The 16,108-nt window shown below is 41.8% G+C and overlaps 1 protein-coding gene across 4 annotated transcripts in view; it reads left to right on the top strand.

Moving 5' to 3' along the window:
* Positions 1–16,108, top strand: part of GUK1 (guanylate kinase 1) — a 34,602-nt gene that overhangs the window by 3,069 nt on the left and 15,425 nt on the right. For 2 of the 4 annotated variants that reach the window (XM_001376737.4, XM_007499758.2), the window contains 3 exons: positions 10,876–10,989; positions 13,846–13,887; positions 14,998–15,094. In XM_001376737.4, coding sequence (XP_001376774.2) covers positions 10,876–10,989; positions 13,846–13,887; positions 14,998–15,094 — 253 coding nt within the window. Of the gene's footprint in view, positions 1–9,352; positions 9,476–10,875; positions 10,990–13,845; positions 13,888–14,997; positions 15,095–16,108 lie in introns of those variants that run through there. The other 2 variants (XM_007499759.2, XM_007499762.3) reach the window with 2 other exon arrangements.

Genomic DNA, 16,108 nt, shown 5'->3' with positions numbered 1-16,108 from the left:
CCTGGAAAGGTAGGGAGGGGCCAAGTTGTGGCAGGCCACTGACAGTTCTTTAATAGTTGTGGCTCTAGGAAGATTATTTTGGAAGTTGTGGGTAGGGAGAAGTGTAGCAGGGTAGATAAGAGTAAAGTCATATAGAAATAACTGAATAAACACAAAGTGTGTATGATTTAATGGATATTATCTTGGAGGTAAGTCTCCAGAGGCCCACCCCAGAAGCTGTTATTTGACCCATTCTGTTCAATGTTGTTTACCCTGGATGGACATCATATTCATCAAATTTGCATATTTCAAGAAGTTGGGAAGAAGGATAACTCAGCAAGGTTCATTCCTATTGGAATATGTTAGGAACCATTGGTTTATAAGGTAGAGATGATGTGGGTGGGGTGGTTTTTTAGGTCAAGGAGCAGATTCAGATCTGTTTCTGGGGTCCAAGTTTGGAAAGTCTTGCCTATAGGCAATGGGTTTTAGCATTGTCAGATGTCACCCAATAATCATTTACCTTCACATTTGTTTCTGGACAAGAATCATTTCCTTCACCCACAAGATGAGAGCTATAAAGATATCAAGGTTGTTCCACTTGGTGCCCCTTCCTGACTAACTCCACCAGCCAGGCAGGCAGGCAGAGACCATTGGTATCCACTGGTCTCGTTCCTTTTTGTTGGTTATAAAGCTGAAAGGTCAAGAGAATAGAAGTAGGGATACAACCTGGCCAGGATACAAGGACCTTGAAGCCAAGGCCCAGCCTGTCTGAGGGAGTAAAACTTCTCCCATTTTTTTCTCTGTTACAATTTGAGAACTGGCTTCCTAGGCTACTTCTGTTTCTGGTGGGCCTGGTGGCTTACCAGACCTGCCAGATGTTGACGTCTTTATCCCTAAACTGGCTCTTGATTATGAAATTCCTTTAAGAGTAGCAGGGGTTCTCTTCTCCCTCCTAGGACTATTTTGAGAGAAGGGAGTTCCAGGCAAGGAAAGAATTCAGGAACCTCACCTAGTTAGGAGTTTAGGGCAGGTCGAGCAGAAGGGAAAGGTGGATAATGGAAGATCTTGCAAGGCCAGTGGAGTTTGGATTTGAAATTCGGTATTGCTATAGGAACAGCCCTTTGTCCTTTCCTTCTGTGTGTTTCATCTTTGATGGTCAGATTGTAGGGTAGGAACAATGCCTTGTGTACTCAAGGCCCTTTTAGCATGATTCTGTCTACAAGAAGTACTTTATAGATTTTGACTGATCTGCCTTCTTCCTGGAGTTGCTTTTTGGAATAGTGAGTCAGTGGGAATTGGCTTTGAAGTGAGTAGCTTTTTCTTTCTCATGTTCCCCAACCTGCCCACATACTTGTGCCACCCCTGAGGTGCCCCTTTTTATAGCACAGCATGATAAAAGCTCAGAGCCACAATTTCTGTCAAATAGTCAAAAACTGATTGAGGCCTATTCTGTCAAGGTCTCTGCTAAAAGGCTCTCTTGCTTTATCCTGGCATGATGACAACCTGAATTCCCAAAGGCATAGCAGTGCAAGCAAGCTTTGGCAGTTTTTACCATGTTGGGTAGGCTTTGGGTGAAGATCGAGTTCTTATTTTTGTCTGTTGTCTGAGGACTCGCCTAGCCAATCACACACACACTCGTCACCAGACAGCCACCAAGAGATTAATTTTTTTCTCACATCCACTTAGGACAGTGTCTTTTTAAGGTGTGGATGCTTGTTCTATGCCCTGGTAGTATATATACCACTGAGATCTGGGTCCTAGAAACATAACACTTTGTGATGAAGATACTTTTAGGCACTAGTACAGAGATGTCTGATCTCTGCCCTCAAGGAGCTTACAGTCTGGTTGAAGTTATCAGATATATATCTATATATATATATAGATAGAGATATATCTGATAAGGCAGCTACTGATACTCACTGACAAATACCAGATATCTTCCCCAACATCCTCATCACAGCATGTGACAGAAGTAGGTCTTCTAAGTTTAGCCTAGAAAGTCCCAGTTCTGGTAGAACTTACCAAGATGTAGAGGTACTAAGAAGCCCAGGAATGGACAAGTTTACCTGCATTCCAGGGTCATAGATCATGGATTTAGAGTTAGAAGAGTTGACCTTAGAAGTGAGGTTCACGGGGCAGGTAGGTAGTTCAGTGGATTGAAAACCAGACCTAGAGTTGGGGGAGTGGGGTCCTGGTTTCAATTCTGGCCTCAGAAACTTCCTAGCTGTGTAACCCTAAGCAAGTCACTTAATCCCCCCATTGCCTTACTGCTATTGTACCTTGGAATCAATAGACAGTATTGATTTTAAGATGGAAGGTAAGCATTAAAAAAAAAAAGAAGTGGAGTCCAGTTCCTTATTTTTCAGATAAGGAAACTGAGGCAAATCAAGGTTAAGTGACATGCCTGGGATAATACATAGAGTCTGAAGTAAAATTTGAATTTCAGTCTTTACTTTGCCTTGTAGACCAGCTTCTCTAGGTGTGCAAAGCAAGGTCTATCACAAGAAGGTTGATGACCAGGGAATGAATTATTTTGCCATAGCACCTGCCAAAACACAGAGGAGTTGCACATCCATCTGTTAGGACCACTCACACCAATAAAATCACATATCCTATAAGTATTAAAGTTAAATACAGTAAAATTTGAAGACCACCACATGGAAACTTCCTTCAAGGATTCTGAGGACACTTGAGATTTTCAGGGCCTCAGAGTCCTTATTCTGAACTTCATATGGAAGGGATCCTAAAGATTGTTTAGTCCAGCCTTGTGATTTGCATCAGTATTCTTCAGTGGAAGAAATGACTACATTGATGAATTCCCAGATATTTTTTTTTAAACCCTTACCTTCCGTCTTGGAGTCAATACTGTGTATTGGCTCCAAGGCAGAAAGTGGTAAGGGCTAGGCAATGGGGGTCAAGTTACTTGCCCAGGCTCACACAGCTGGGAAGTATCTGAGACCAGATTTGAACCTAGGACCTCCCATTTCTAGGACTGGCTTTCAATCCACTGAGCTACCCAGCTGCCCCCAATTCACAGATATTTTAATATTGAAAAGCATTAACTGAATGTTTCAAACAGTAAGAGATGTGGGAGTGCAAAGGAGGGAGAGATTGCTATTGACTAGGATGGGTAAGGAAGGCTTCTTGTAAGAGGTGGGATTCGAGCTAGGCCTTGTGGGATTTGGATAGGCATTCTTGAGATATCTGTATGAAAGGCAAAGCCCTGGAGATAAAAAAAAAGATATACCCTGAACAAAAATGAGGCAACTGTCTTGCAACAGAGTGGAAGGTGACTTTGGGGGACTAATGGAAGATAAACCTAGAAAGTTATCCTTTAGGTACATTGTTGAAGCCTAGTTAGTGGCATAACTTGAATGTCAGCCTAAGGAGTTTGGAATAAGAAAATGATAGACATATAAGGGATCTCAAGACCATATCAGAGATAAGAGGAAACTAGTGAAGTTTTTTGTGGAAGGGAGTGATATGATCAAAGTAGCAAGCTTTTCAGAAATCAAGTAGTGGCAAGTAGAATGGCTTATCTTAAAAAAAAAAATCCTTACCTTCCGTTTTAGAATCTATACTCTGCATTGGCTTTATGGCAGAAGAATGATATTGGCGAGGCAATGGGGATTAAATGACTTGTCCAGGATCACACCACTAGGAAGTCTCTCAGGCCAGATTTGAACTCAAGGTTTCCCATATCTAGGCCTGGCTCTCAGTCCATTGAGCCATCTGACTTCAGAGCCCCCTTCCAACCTCTCCAGTGGATTATTTTGTGGAATGAAGAAAATATCTCCTCAACAAGTTTATGAAGAAATTCAATTTAATTCTACCTGTTACACTTTTTAAATTAGAAAGAACTTTGTAAATTAGAAAGCAAACACTGTAGAAATGCAAACTACTAGATTAGCTAGCAAAGAAATGAATACCAAGCATACCTACCTATGGCATGGAAAAGCAAGGTCATGTCTAGATAACTTGTGAAATGACAGATCATTTGAAACATAGCCTCCCTAATGCAATAAAAATTGTATATAATAAGGGACCATGAAAATAAAAAGTAAAAACTCATTGGAGACTTAATAACCTAATATTAGAGAATGAGTAAAGAACAAATTACTGAAATAAAAAATAATTTCATTAAAGAGAATGATGAGACAACATACCAAAACCTATGGGATACAACAAAAGCAGTAATTAGAGAAAATTTTGCATCTCTAAATACCTTTTTTTTTTTAAACTTTTACCTTCTGTCTTAGAATAAATACTGTATATTGGTTCCAAGGCAGAAGAGCAATAAGGGCTAGGTGATGTAACTTGCCTGGGTCATACAACTAGGAAGTACAGTAAGGGTTAAAATTGAGGGTTTCACTAAAATACATAATTCAAAGTATTATTGCTTAAAGTCTAAGTGACCTTTAATAGCTTTTATTTACAAAAAAGGTGGAAAAAATGAAAGTAGATAAATACAAAGGATAGAGAAGACATTAACACACTCAGCCAGGACTTGTTGACTTGATTCAACCTAATTAAACTCTCTCCAGAAGACAGGAAGGGAAAAGCTATCCACTCGCCCAACTTCCCTCTAAGAGGCAGTTCAAAACAATCACTGGAGCTGAAGGTGATTCTTTAAGCTGACTTTCTTCCTTGAGCTGACCTTCTTGAAGTCCAACTCCTTCTTGAAGCTGACTTCCTTCTTGGAGTGGACTTCCTCCTTTAGGCCCAGAAATTCAGGGCTTTTTATAGTGGGTTCTTGTTTCTTCCCCTTTTCAAAGGGACCAATTCACAGCTTCCAAATTGTCTAGCACTGCCTAGAAGGCAGTGTTTATGGGAACCAGTTCTCATCTTCTGAAGGTCAATTTCTCATCAAAATGGTTCACAGTTTTCTGATTGAACAGTGTCTATGAGTATGAACTCTTAAAAGAATTCACAAGTTTTTGACTAATTGACTTATCACCTATTTTCTGGAAGTATCACTCATTTTAGCAAGTGACTTGCAAACTCCCTTACTTAATATTCACACTTCACAGTATCTGAGGCCAAATTTGAACCCAGAACCTCCTATCTCTGGGCCTAGCTCTTATTCCATTGAGTCACTCAACCACACCCCTCTAACTGCTTATATTAATAAAATAGAAGGAAAAAAAGATGAATGAATTGGAAATGAAATTTTAAAAACTAGAAAAATAAATTTAAAATCCCCAACCAAATGCCAATTTAGAAATCCTAAAAATTAAAGTTGAGATCAATAAATGGAATATAAGAAAACCATTGAATTAATAGATAAATCTAGGAGTTGGTTTTATGAAAAAAGCAACAACAAAATTGATAAACTATTGGTCAATCGAATAAAAAATAAAAGAGAAGAAAACCAAATCACTTACAATAAAGATGGAAAAAGTAAATATACCACCAAAGAAAATAAAATTAAAGCAACTATTAGGAGTTATTTTGCTCAACTATATGAAAACAAATTTAACAATGAAAGAGAAAGAGAATACTTTTAAATACATAAACTGTCTAGACTATCAGAAGAGGAAATAGAATATCTAAATAAACCTATTTTAGAAAAAGAAATCAAACAAGCCATTAATGAACTTCCTAAGAAAAAAGCATCAGGACCAAATGGATTTACAAGTGAATTCTACGAAACATTTAAAACACCAACTAATTCCAATATTAACAAAAGTATTTGAAATAACAGTTAAGTTTTACTAAACTCCTTTTATGAAACAAATATGGTGCTAATACCTAAACCAGGAAGAACAAGAACAAAAACAGAATGAAAATTATAGACCACTATCATTAATGAACATGGATGCAAAAATCCTAAACAAAATACTAGCTAGGAGACTACAACAGTAACGAAGCAATGAAGGTATGGTTTAACATAAGGAAAACTTATCAACATAATTGATTATATCAGTAACAAAAGTAACAAAAACCACATGATTATCTCAGTAGATGGAGAAAAAGCTTTTGATAAAATACAACACATTCCTATCAAAAACAATGGAAAGCATAGGTATAGATGGATTTTTTTCTTAAAATATGATATGAAGCATCTACCTAAAACCATCAGTAAGTGTTATTTGCAGTGAGGAGAAGCTAGACAGATGCTTTCCCAATAAGATCAGTAGTGAAACAAGGGTGCCCATTAACACCAATATTATTTAACACAGTCAGTAAGAGAAGAAAAGGAAATTGGAGGAATCAAAATGGACAAAAAAGTAATTAAACTAGTTGTGTTTGCTCATAGCATGATGGCATCTATAGAAAATACCAGAAAATCAACTAAAAAGTTAATTGAAACTGTGGATAATTTTAGCATAGTCTCAGGATTGTAAAATAAATACACATAAATCTTCAGAACTTAAAAAAAGAGAGAGACATTGCCTCCTCTCCAAGTAGAAAGTGACTGCTTGGAAGAAGGGTAGAGCCACAGCCTTAATTAATACAGATTCCTCATCTTCCAAGTGGGAAGAATTATTCCTACCCTGTTTCTCTTGATTACTAGGGCATTTCGACGAAATGAGAGAACGTACATAATAATACTTGGAAAGCTGCAAAGCACTGAAGAAGAGAAACTGAACCCTGGGCTAGGAGCCAAGAGATGCAAGTTACTTATTTGTTTTGTTTTGAAACCCAAGTGATTCCTTTTCTGCTGATAACTAGCTCTAAGACTTCAGTCAGATTCCCTAACCACCCACTGTCTGAACTGATGTTTCCACACCTGGAAAATAATTAGGTTGGAGTCTGGGCAGGCCCCTTTCAGCTCTGAGTCTTTGATTAGTAGGGATATTCCCTAATGTCAAAACCAGATGAGCACTCTTTCCGCCCTACAGAATATTGGACATTTTAAAAAGTTTTCATAGGAGGTGATTAAGAAGATAAAATTGGATAATGAATATTAAAGGGGGGGAGGGGAAGAGGAGTCAGCTAGATGGTTCAGTGGTTTGAGAGCCAGGCCTAGAGAGAGGATCATCTGGGTTCGAATGTGACCTCAGATACTTCCTAGCTGTGTGAGTTTGGCCAAGTCACTTCACCCCATTGCCTAGCCCTTACTACTCTTCTGCCTTAGAACCAATACATAATATTCATTTTAAGACAGAAGATAAAGGTTTTTAAATCTTTTTTAAAAGTTACCGTGAAGATTGGATTTGGCTCTCCCCTAATTGTAACAATGACAGTATTTAGCTCTTCCTTGATTGTGAAGATTAAATTGTAATCCCTTGTCTATTTTTAGATTTTAATACCCAAAAATGTAAGCACAGTACTTAAAGTTGAGTATGGAGATCTACCCATTTTGGATTTTACCCATAAAAAGATATGAACACCCATTTCATACATTGAGTGGGAGGTCTGTGAACCATGTGTGAAAGAGTAGGCAGTCCTGTATAATGGAGTGTCGACTGTGATTGGTAGACCTAAAAATTTAGGGGAAGTGATGCAAGAGAAAAAGGTCTTTAAAAGTGGAAACAGAGGCACACACAGACACACTTGGAGTGGAGAGACACCCTTGGAGTGAAGGGAGACAGGTGGAGTGAAGAGACACACTTGGAGTGGAGAGAAACACTTGGAGTGGAACCTCCTGTAAGAAGCAGTTCTATTGGAGTTGAGGCTGATAAAGAATCTGCTGATTGAACTGACACATGGTGAGTGTAAAGGCTGACTTTAGTAATTCATTTTTGGGATTTAGTAATTAAATCCCTGGTGACCAATTAAATATATTCGGTCAAACCATAATTTAACATTACCCATAACTACTGTGCTTGTTATCACCCTTGGGTGAAGTAGTTTACTACTGATGCCTGAGTATTCTTTCCTCCACACTCCCACCCCTTCACATGCAGAGATGAAATCATAGAATTTTAGAGATCTCTCTTTTCTCACTTGTTTTTAAAATTCCTTTTTTTATTTCAAGACTCACCCTAAATACCATCTTTTTCAGGAAGCCAAGAGCCAGACAGTCCCACCTACCCTATAGAACTCTATCTTTTGCTCTCCTATAGTTCTTTTAAATAGTTTTTATTGCTATCTTTTCCATTTACCTAGTTTTTCCCTTGTATTTCACCATCTTCCCCCCTCTGAGAAAAACCATAATAAAGACTTTCTTTTGAAGAAAGAAGAGGTGGGAAATTGAGCAAAGCTGGTCAGTACATTGGAAGAAATCTGATATTACATTTGCAGTGCTCCACTCCCACCCCTCCATTGGGACTCCTTTGCAGAAGAGTGGGGGAAGATGGCTTTTAATATCTCTTCTTTGGGCCCACCCTTAATCTGTGTAATCTCACAACATTCGTCTTGAGTTGTTTTGTCATGTCTGCAAATTGAGGTGTGAAGCCCACAGGAGCAGAAGGGAGGTGGACTCTTGGGTCCTATGGAATTCATACCTCAGTTTACATTACTGTTTTTTCTGTTTATAGCCTCATATTTCCTGTATATTGTTTTCCTGACTATTTACTTCACTTTGCATCAGTTTGGGTCAATCTTTCCACACCTCTCTGCATTCCCTCATATTTGTCATTTCCTCCATTACTTCACAGTACTACATTTTGTTCATTCGTTCCCTGATGGACTCCTCTTTTAGTCTGCATCAGGTCATGGCATTCAGCTTTTATTGCCTTGTGCCCCTTCTCCCTGGGATTGTGGCTATTTGCTGGTATATAACCAGGTGGAAGGAACATTGGACCAAGATGTAGGAAATCTAGGTTGGAATCTTGGCTCTGTTATTTAGTATTTGTGTGACCTGGGTCACCTCTTGTCCTCTCTGGATCTGTTTTCTTCTTGGTAAAATGAGGGGATGGATTCCAGCTCTGACCTTTCACCATTTTGTGATTTCTCCCATTATATAACAAACTTCGAAAGAGCAGGGACATAACCAATGCATTTTTGTACCCTCCCAAAGTTCCTTGCCCATAGTAAGCTCTCTGGAAATACTTGCCAAATGGATGAATTCAGTCCCACAAATATTTATTGGATACCTACCAAGTTCCAAGATTCTGTGGGTACAAAAATGGAAGGTTTTACAGTTTAGTAGGGGTAGAGAAAGTGCTATGTGACATTAAACAAATATAATACAAAGTAGGGTGTGATGGGGACAAAGGAGCATTCCAGAGTGGAAGATTTGAGGAGGAAGAACTTACTTCATGTTTTTGGGTGGGAGTCAAGGAAGAAAAGAAGTTCAGAAGATAGAGAGATATAGGAAGTGAGACCCAGTCAGTGGAACATCAAATGGGGTTTTTGCCAAGGTTGGTGACGACTTATCCCCAAGAGGTTTAGGAATAAGACCACAAGGCTACAGGCAGAGCTGCTGGGGATTAGACACTGGCAAAAAGTGCTTATTGGCTCTTCTAAGACATCCCTTCTTTAGCTAAGGTTCAACTCAGCCCAACTCCAGACGTGTTTTTTTCTGTGCCTCCTGAGTTCTGACCAAGAGCAGAAGATTTTCACCTGGAAACATACCTAACATTGCCAGAGGGGGTTGAAGTAAGAAGTAAGTGCAGCCCATGCTGGGAATGGGAGGTGGAGGCAGGCAGGCAGTTGGGTGTAACACCTACAAGAAAAGGCAGATGGAGAGATGAGCCTGGGAGCGACCTGACAAGAGCACAAGAATTGAGCTAAATATGGAAGCATTGTTTTTTGCCCTTGACAGCCACTGGTGACAATGAATAGTGAAGCATTAGAGAAGCTCAGCCATTTTCTTTTTAATCCAACACTACAAACATTAAGCACCTACTATGCTGTGGATACAGAGCTTCTCAGTCTGGGTAGGGGCATGGGATTCTCACTTCTCTGTGGCAAAAAGGACAGAGTTATGGCAAATCATCTTTAAGGGCTTTCCTGGCAATAAAACCCATCCAAATGCAAAGTAGAGATGCAAGGAAAAGTTTGAGGGAGGGGCCACATTTTAACTGGGAAGGCTCATGGAGCTGACGAGAGAGACAGGCTTATAGCAGCCGAGTTGGGGTGGCCTAGGGAAGCTGGAGCATCTGATCCTGGTATGAGATAGGATGTGATCAAAGATAGTTTAGTAAAGGTAGGAGGAAGTAGGACAGTGTGTAATTGGGAGCAGTATAAGAGATGGCTGCCAGGTAGACTGGAGTCAGATTATAGAAGGCATTAAAAGTTTTTATTAATGAAAAATCCATCAGAGAGGAATTTGTAAGTACAATATGAATATGGGGGGAAAGTGAATGTAATGTTAACACGTTCTTTTGTGTTGGGGAGAACCAATTTCTAATAGCATTTCTCACTCTTACACTTGGTTTATTCTCCCTTGTAGCATAATTTTGGTACCTGTCTCTCCCCCATTAGATGCTAAGCTCCTCTGCCATTATTTATTTGTGCCCAGGAAGGGGAAAAGGCCCTTTTTCATAGTAGGCATTTCAATATTAGTTTAATTTAATTTGTTGAGTTTAATTGGTGCAGTTGGGATCAGTGTCATTTTCTAATCAACTAAACCCTGGAGGAAATCTTCCAGTCTTGGGGATTGGGAAGGGTAAGAAAATGAGAGAAAGCTGTCTAATAGAAGTCTAAGCACAAGGTCACTGTTCTCAAATTAAAACTGCTCCCTTTCTTCTCTACCTCCATTCTCCTGTCTCCTTTCTCCTTCCTCTTTCCTCCCTTATCTCTTCTTTTCTCTTCCCCCTTTTCCTTCCTGCTCTCTTTCCCTCCCCTTCTATCTTTTCTCTCTTCTTCTCTTGTATCTCACTTCCTTCCCATCTTTTCCCTCTTCATCCTCTCTGCTTCTCTGCCCCATCTCTCTTCTCTTCCCCTCTCTCCTTTTTCCTCTTTCCTCTTCCTTGCTCTTTCTCTTTGACCCTACCCCCTCTTCCTCCCCTTCTCATCCTGTCTCCCATCCTCATCCCCTCTCTTCTTCTTCTTTGTATCCAGGGATGACAGGACCAAGGCCAGTTGTCCTTAGTGGACCATCAGGTGCTGGAAAAAGCACCTTGTTGAAAAAACTTTTTCAAGAATTTGGCAACATTTTTGGCTTCAGTGTCTCCCGTGAGTATTTGTGGTGGCTTGGGGGTGGAGTAGAGGCAGGGGCTATACAGCAGGAGAGAAGGCACTGGTCATCTTTTTCTGACTTTGCCACAGGAATGAGACCAGCTGCCCTCTATGTAATGTGGCACTCTGGGTATGAATGAGAAGGGGAATATCCTGAGCCTCCTAAGAAAAAATCACTTTCATTCCTACCCCCAACCCATAGTACAAAAAAGCTTTAAGAATAGTCAAAGAGGAGAGCTTTGCCTGTGAAGAGCTGGAAAGTTTATTGTAACAACTCCTTCTTCTCTAGAGGAGGCTTCCTGCTCCAGAGCCCTGCAGGCTTCTAGAGAGCTGCCCCTGGGATCTGGAAGCCTCTGCCAGAAGGACACAAACCTCTGGAACAAGCCATCTACACTCTTTGTCTCCTCTTTACCTCCCCCTGCCTCCCAGTGTCTGTATGACTTATTTGGGTCTAAAGTCTTACATGTGTCACAGATCCCTGATTTCATGAGTGTGAGTACTGCCTCCACCAGTGTAGGACATACCTAAGGAGATGGCCTGCATGAATTGCTGGGGCTGGAAAGCCTTGATGGCTTAGCATTCATGCCCACTGCTGTGGAGCCCACCTCCAGGCAGGGAGTGGATCTGACCCTGAGACTCGGGGAAGCATGTTCCAGAATTTTCTGTTTAGTCAAGCAGGAAACCATAACTGTCACTCCAGAGTAAGGAAGGAAGGAGATTTATTCAATCACATGTGCATGCGGACCCAGAAGGGATCTTTCCTCAAAGTTCAGGGCCCAAGTTGTGGGGCTCTGGCTATTTTATACGCTTATTCAGGGGCACAAACAGATACGGAGGGGTTATATGATTGGAGACACATCCAGGTACAGGGTACATGATCGGATGGAAAAGAGGGAACGGCGGCACTGTTCAGGGGGGGCGGCTTTAGGCTTGTAGAGTCCTTGGTATGGTACAGTATAAGTCCAGAACACCAATCCATCATGGACTTGTCAGGTCACAGCATGGGAAGTAACAGCACCCTATGAAGTGGCACCACTTGCTTTGTTCTGGAGTTCCATCAGGTACAGGGGAAGGAGGGGCTATCCTGTCTGTAGCAAGCTTCTGGGTGTGTCAGCCTCACAAAGCCAGTCCTTAGAGCATGAGGGGGTCCCTAAAGGGGAGATCTGAGGATTTTCCACTGCAAGCACAAACTGCGCTAACAGGTCCTCAGGCTTAGCCCTCCTTCCACTAACCTCTTTAGTGGGTGGCAGGTTGGTGTAATGGCTAGGGCACTAGGCCTGCAATTAGTAGAACCCCAATTCAAATCCTGGTTCAGACACTTAAGTAACTATGTGGCCCTGCCTGGAATTTGTCCACTTAACCTTTGTCTGCCTTGGATTCTCCATCTCTAAGATAGCACCCACTCGTTGTAAGGATCAACTAAGATAATATCTGTAAAGCACTTTGCAAACCGTAAAGTCCTGTGTAATGCTAAGTGGTGGTGGTGGTAGTAGTAGTAGTAGTAGCAGCAGCAGCAGCAGCAGCAATAGTAGCAATAGTAGTTGTAACAGTAGTCATCTTTCCGGGTATGAGTCCTGCCTCCACTGTGCTCTATACCTTCCTAGATGGGAGCATCACGAGACGCTGTGGCCACAGACTTTGTCCCACAGTGCTGAGCCTCCTCCCCCTTAGCCAGGGCGGTCCTCAGTAGCATATAGTTAGACTGTTACTGGAGCCTTGCTAGGCCTTTCTGCCTAGTCAGCTGACTAGCCTTTGGAATCCCAGGGTCACTCCCACACCATGAGGAGCCATCAGGGGACTCTAGTGGAATCATAATTGCTGGTTTTCTAAACACACATACCTGTCCGCAGAACAGAATACTCAGTTAGCTGGAGTAGCTCACCCTGCTCCAATGGGTGAGCATGTGTAAGGCAGAGGTCGTGGGAAGGTTTAGGAGCAGTGCCCACAGAAAAGTACTCCAAGATGACAAAGGAAGACTGCCATTTTGGGTGCTCAGACTCCCAGGAAGCCATAAGTTCTCTTTATTGCCATGGCTTCCTACCCCTGCTCGCTCTAGGACGCTAGAGGTTAGATGGAGCAAAGAAACCAGCCTCAGGTTACCTAAGCTTTGCCAAAACATCTCTGTGCTGGAGTCCTCCCAGCATCCCTAATAGACCCATAGAATATTGGAGTTGAGATGGCTCTTAGAATGTGAGGCCTCTTGGCACATTGGAAGTAAAAGCTGGGAGAGAATCGATTTAGAATTTAGAATACAGTACAAAGAACAGCACTAAAACTTTTGAAGAGGAGCCAGATGGCTCAGTGGATTGAGAGCCAGGCCTAGTGACAGGAGTCTTAAGTGACACTTCCTAGCTGTGTGACCCTGGGCAAGTCACTTAACCCCAGTTGTCTAGCTCTTATTGTTCTTTTGCTTTGGAACTGATACTTGGTATTGATTCTAAGAGAGAAAGTAAGGATTAAAAAAAAGACTTTTGGAATACCTTGTATAGTATTAAAGTTAATGATACTTAGGATATAGAGAAGGAAAACTAGGACGGACCTATGAAATAACTTCATTCGACTCTTCTTGTTTTCCATATGAAAGAACTTGAGAACCTGGTGTTGAGTCTCTAGGCTAAATAGCTAGTCAGCGTGAACCAGGATTGGAACCCAGGTCTTCTGATTCCTTCAGTATTCATTCTAATATACCATAGCATCTTTTGGGGGTTCTTTCTTTCCTGTGGCCTACTGAAGGCAGGATGCTCTCAGGGCTGCAGGCCCCTTGATGACTTTGTGTGACTATGACTATGGGTAAAGCATCCAGAGGATCTAGGTCTTCGGTCTCCAGAGACTCATTGGTGTGCTTCATTACAGATACCACGAGGAACCCTAGGCCTGGAGAAGAAAATGGCAAAGGTCAGTGTGCCTCATTATTTTCTCTTGTAAAAAAAGACCCCGTTACCCCCACTGAATTCTTTCCCTAGCCCGGCCAGTGTGTGGAGCCTCAGCCTACCTTTCTGCTTGGCCTTTGTCTCCCCCAGCCCAGTGCACATCTTGCCCTTTCAGTTCACTTTAGTTTGAGCATCATTCTTCTTCAGTGTGCAGATATAGCAGGCATTGGGTGTGAGGTTCAGAAGGAATAGATAAAGTTTTACATATGGTCCTGCTCACCCTGAGGTTTATTGAATGATACACTCACCACACTAGTCTGTGGGGCAGATGTCTCTTACAATACCAATCCCTAAAGTGTCTTTGTAGATGAGAGATACAAGAGCGCACATACAAATAAGCTGCTTTCATTGCCCCTTCACTGCAGCCCCGTTCTCATCTGACCTGGGGAAAGGAGGTAACTGTCCTTAGAACGATGACTCCCCGGGCAGAGGCTCAGCTCTCCATGGCGCCCAGGGTCAGGTAGCATATGTTCTCAGAGCTGAGTCTTGAGGCCACGTCCTTCTGACTTAATCCAGCATTCTCTGCCTTATCTTCTCAACAAGGCCAGCATATGCTAGAAACAGGAAGAAGACTGGCTTAGCAGGAGAGAAGAGTTCATGTACAGATTTAGTGAGGAATTAGGATAACAAGTGGCAGGCCTTTACCTCCTGGAACCTGGGCCCTCTGGCCCCTCATCCAACCCTCTCTCTGCCATTTCCAGTGTAGCTTTATTCTGATTTGAATTTATCTCACTCCCTTCCTTTTCTGTGTCCCTGTAGCCTTTCTCACTAGAACCACGTGATTAGACCCCTGGTCACTTCTTTCCTGTGCTAGCTATCACTTCATCTCATCTCCCGAAAGACTCCCCGATCAGGGTACACTAGGAGGGGTCTATAAATAGTCGATTGTGGAGTAGGTGATGCCAGAGAAGGAAAGGTGGAAGCGCTCTAGAGCCCAGGCTGGCTCAGGGCCCTATTCCAAGACTGCTGGTGTGTAGAAAATAATGGGGATGGGAAGAGGGGAGCAGATCAAGCCACGCCTGAGTGCAGAGCCCAAGTGTGACTCAGCTGCACTTTTGCCTGATGCTTCTTCCAGATTATCACTTTGTGACCAGGGAGGAGATGCAGAGAGACATTGATGCTGGCGAATTCATTGAGCATGCTGAATTCTCAGGAAACATGTACGGGACAAGGTATGTGGTAGCTTAATTACCTGCCCAGACCTTCCTGTGGGAGTACGCCTAGGCTCTCTTGGGATGTCCATCTGACTCCAAACCAATACACTTTAGTGGAGAGTTTGGCCAAATGTTGCTCTGTCTTAGACCCTGCCCAAGGGGGCTTATTATCATATCTAGGCTGGACAACAATTTGAACCCAGGACCTCCTGTCCATCTCCAGGCCCAGTGCTCTATCCACTGATCTACCTAGCTGCCCCTGCTAATCATTATTTAGGGCTTTATCATAAGCTTACTTATTAGTGGCCCTGTGACTCAAAACCTGGAAAAAGGCCATTTATTTAGATCTTTGATGATGATAGCAGTGCATTTTATAGATCAGCTACAACCTCCATAGTTTCTCAAGGCTTTTATAAAACATGTGGGCAGGGCAGATGTTGCTCACTTTGGGGCAGCCAAAAATGGCCATGTAGAAAATAACCATTCCTTGACTTCTTTCAGTACAACAAAATATATTAATCACCTGTTGTATATACTTCTGGGGAGGTACCTGATTTATTCTTTTTTTATTACAGTGAAGACCAGCCTTCTGTCCTTCCATTCCACCCAAACTCCAGTTGAGAATGAATGAAAATGAAAGAAATGAGTGAATGAATGAAAGAAAAACAAGAACTTTGTTGCAAACATAAAGTCTAGCAAAACAAATTTCTACATTGGTCGTTTTACAGAACTCTTTAAATAAGTCTTAAGTTTCCTCCTCATGGAGTTTATAGTCTAGTGAAGTTAGGATATGTAAACAGGTCACTTACAATTCAAAATAATATCATAAGTATATCCTTGAGCATAAAAGTGTTAAGAAATTTGAGGAAAGAGAGAGAGAGTGTGTTGACTTGGTGGCACATGGAAGGCTTCTCAGAGGAGGTGGCCTTTGAGTTTGGCTTTCAGAGGTGAGTTGGAATGTAACAGGCAGTAAGGGGGAGGAAAAGGCCAAGGAGGAGGGGAAGGCTCTACCAAGTATAAGAAAAATGGTAT

Source organism: Monodelphis domestica, chromosome 7 (genome assembly GCF_027887165.1).
Source record: "Monodelphis domestica isolate mMonDom1 chromosome 7, mMonDom1.pri, whole genome shotgun sequence".
Taxonomy (NCBI): Eukaryota; Metazoa; Chordata; class Mammalia; order Didelphimorphia; family Didelphidae; genus Monodelphis; species Monodelphis domestica.
This window is presented reverse-complemented; position numbering and strand designations above follow the sequence as displayed.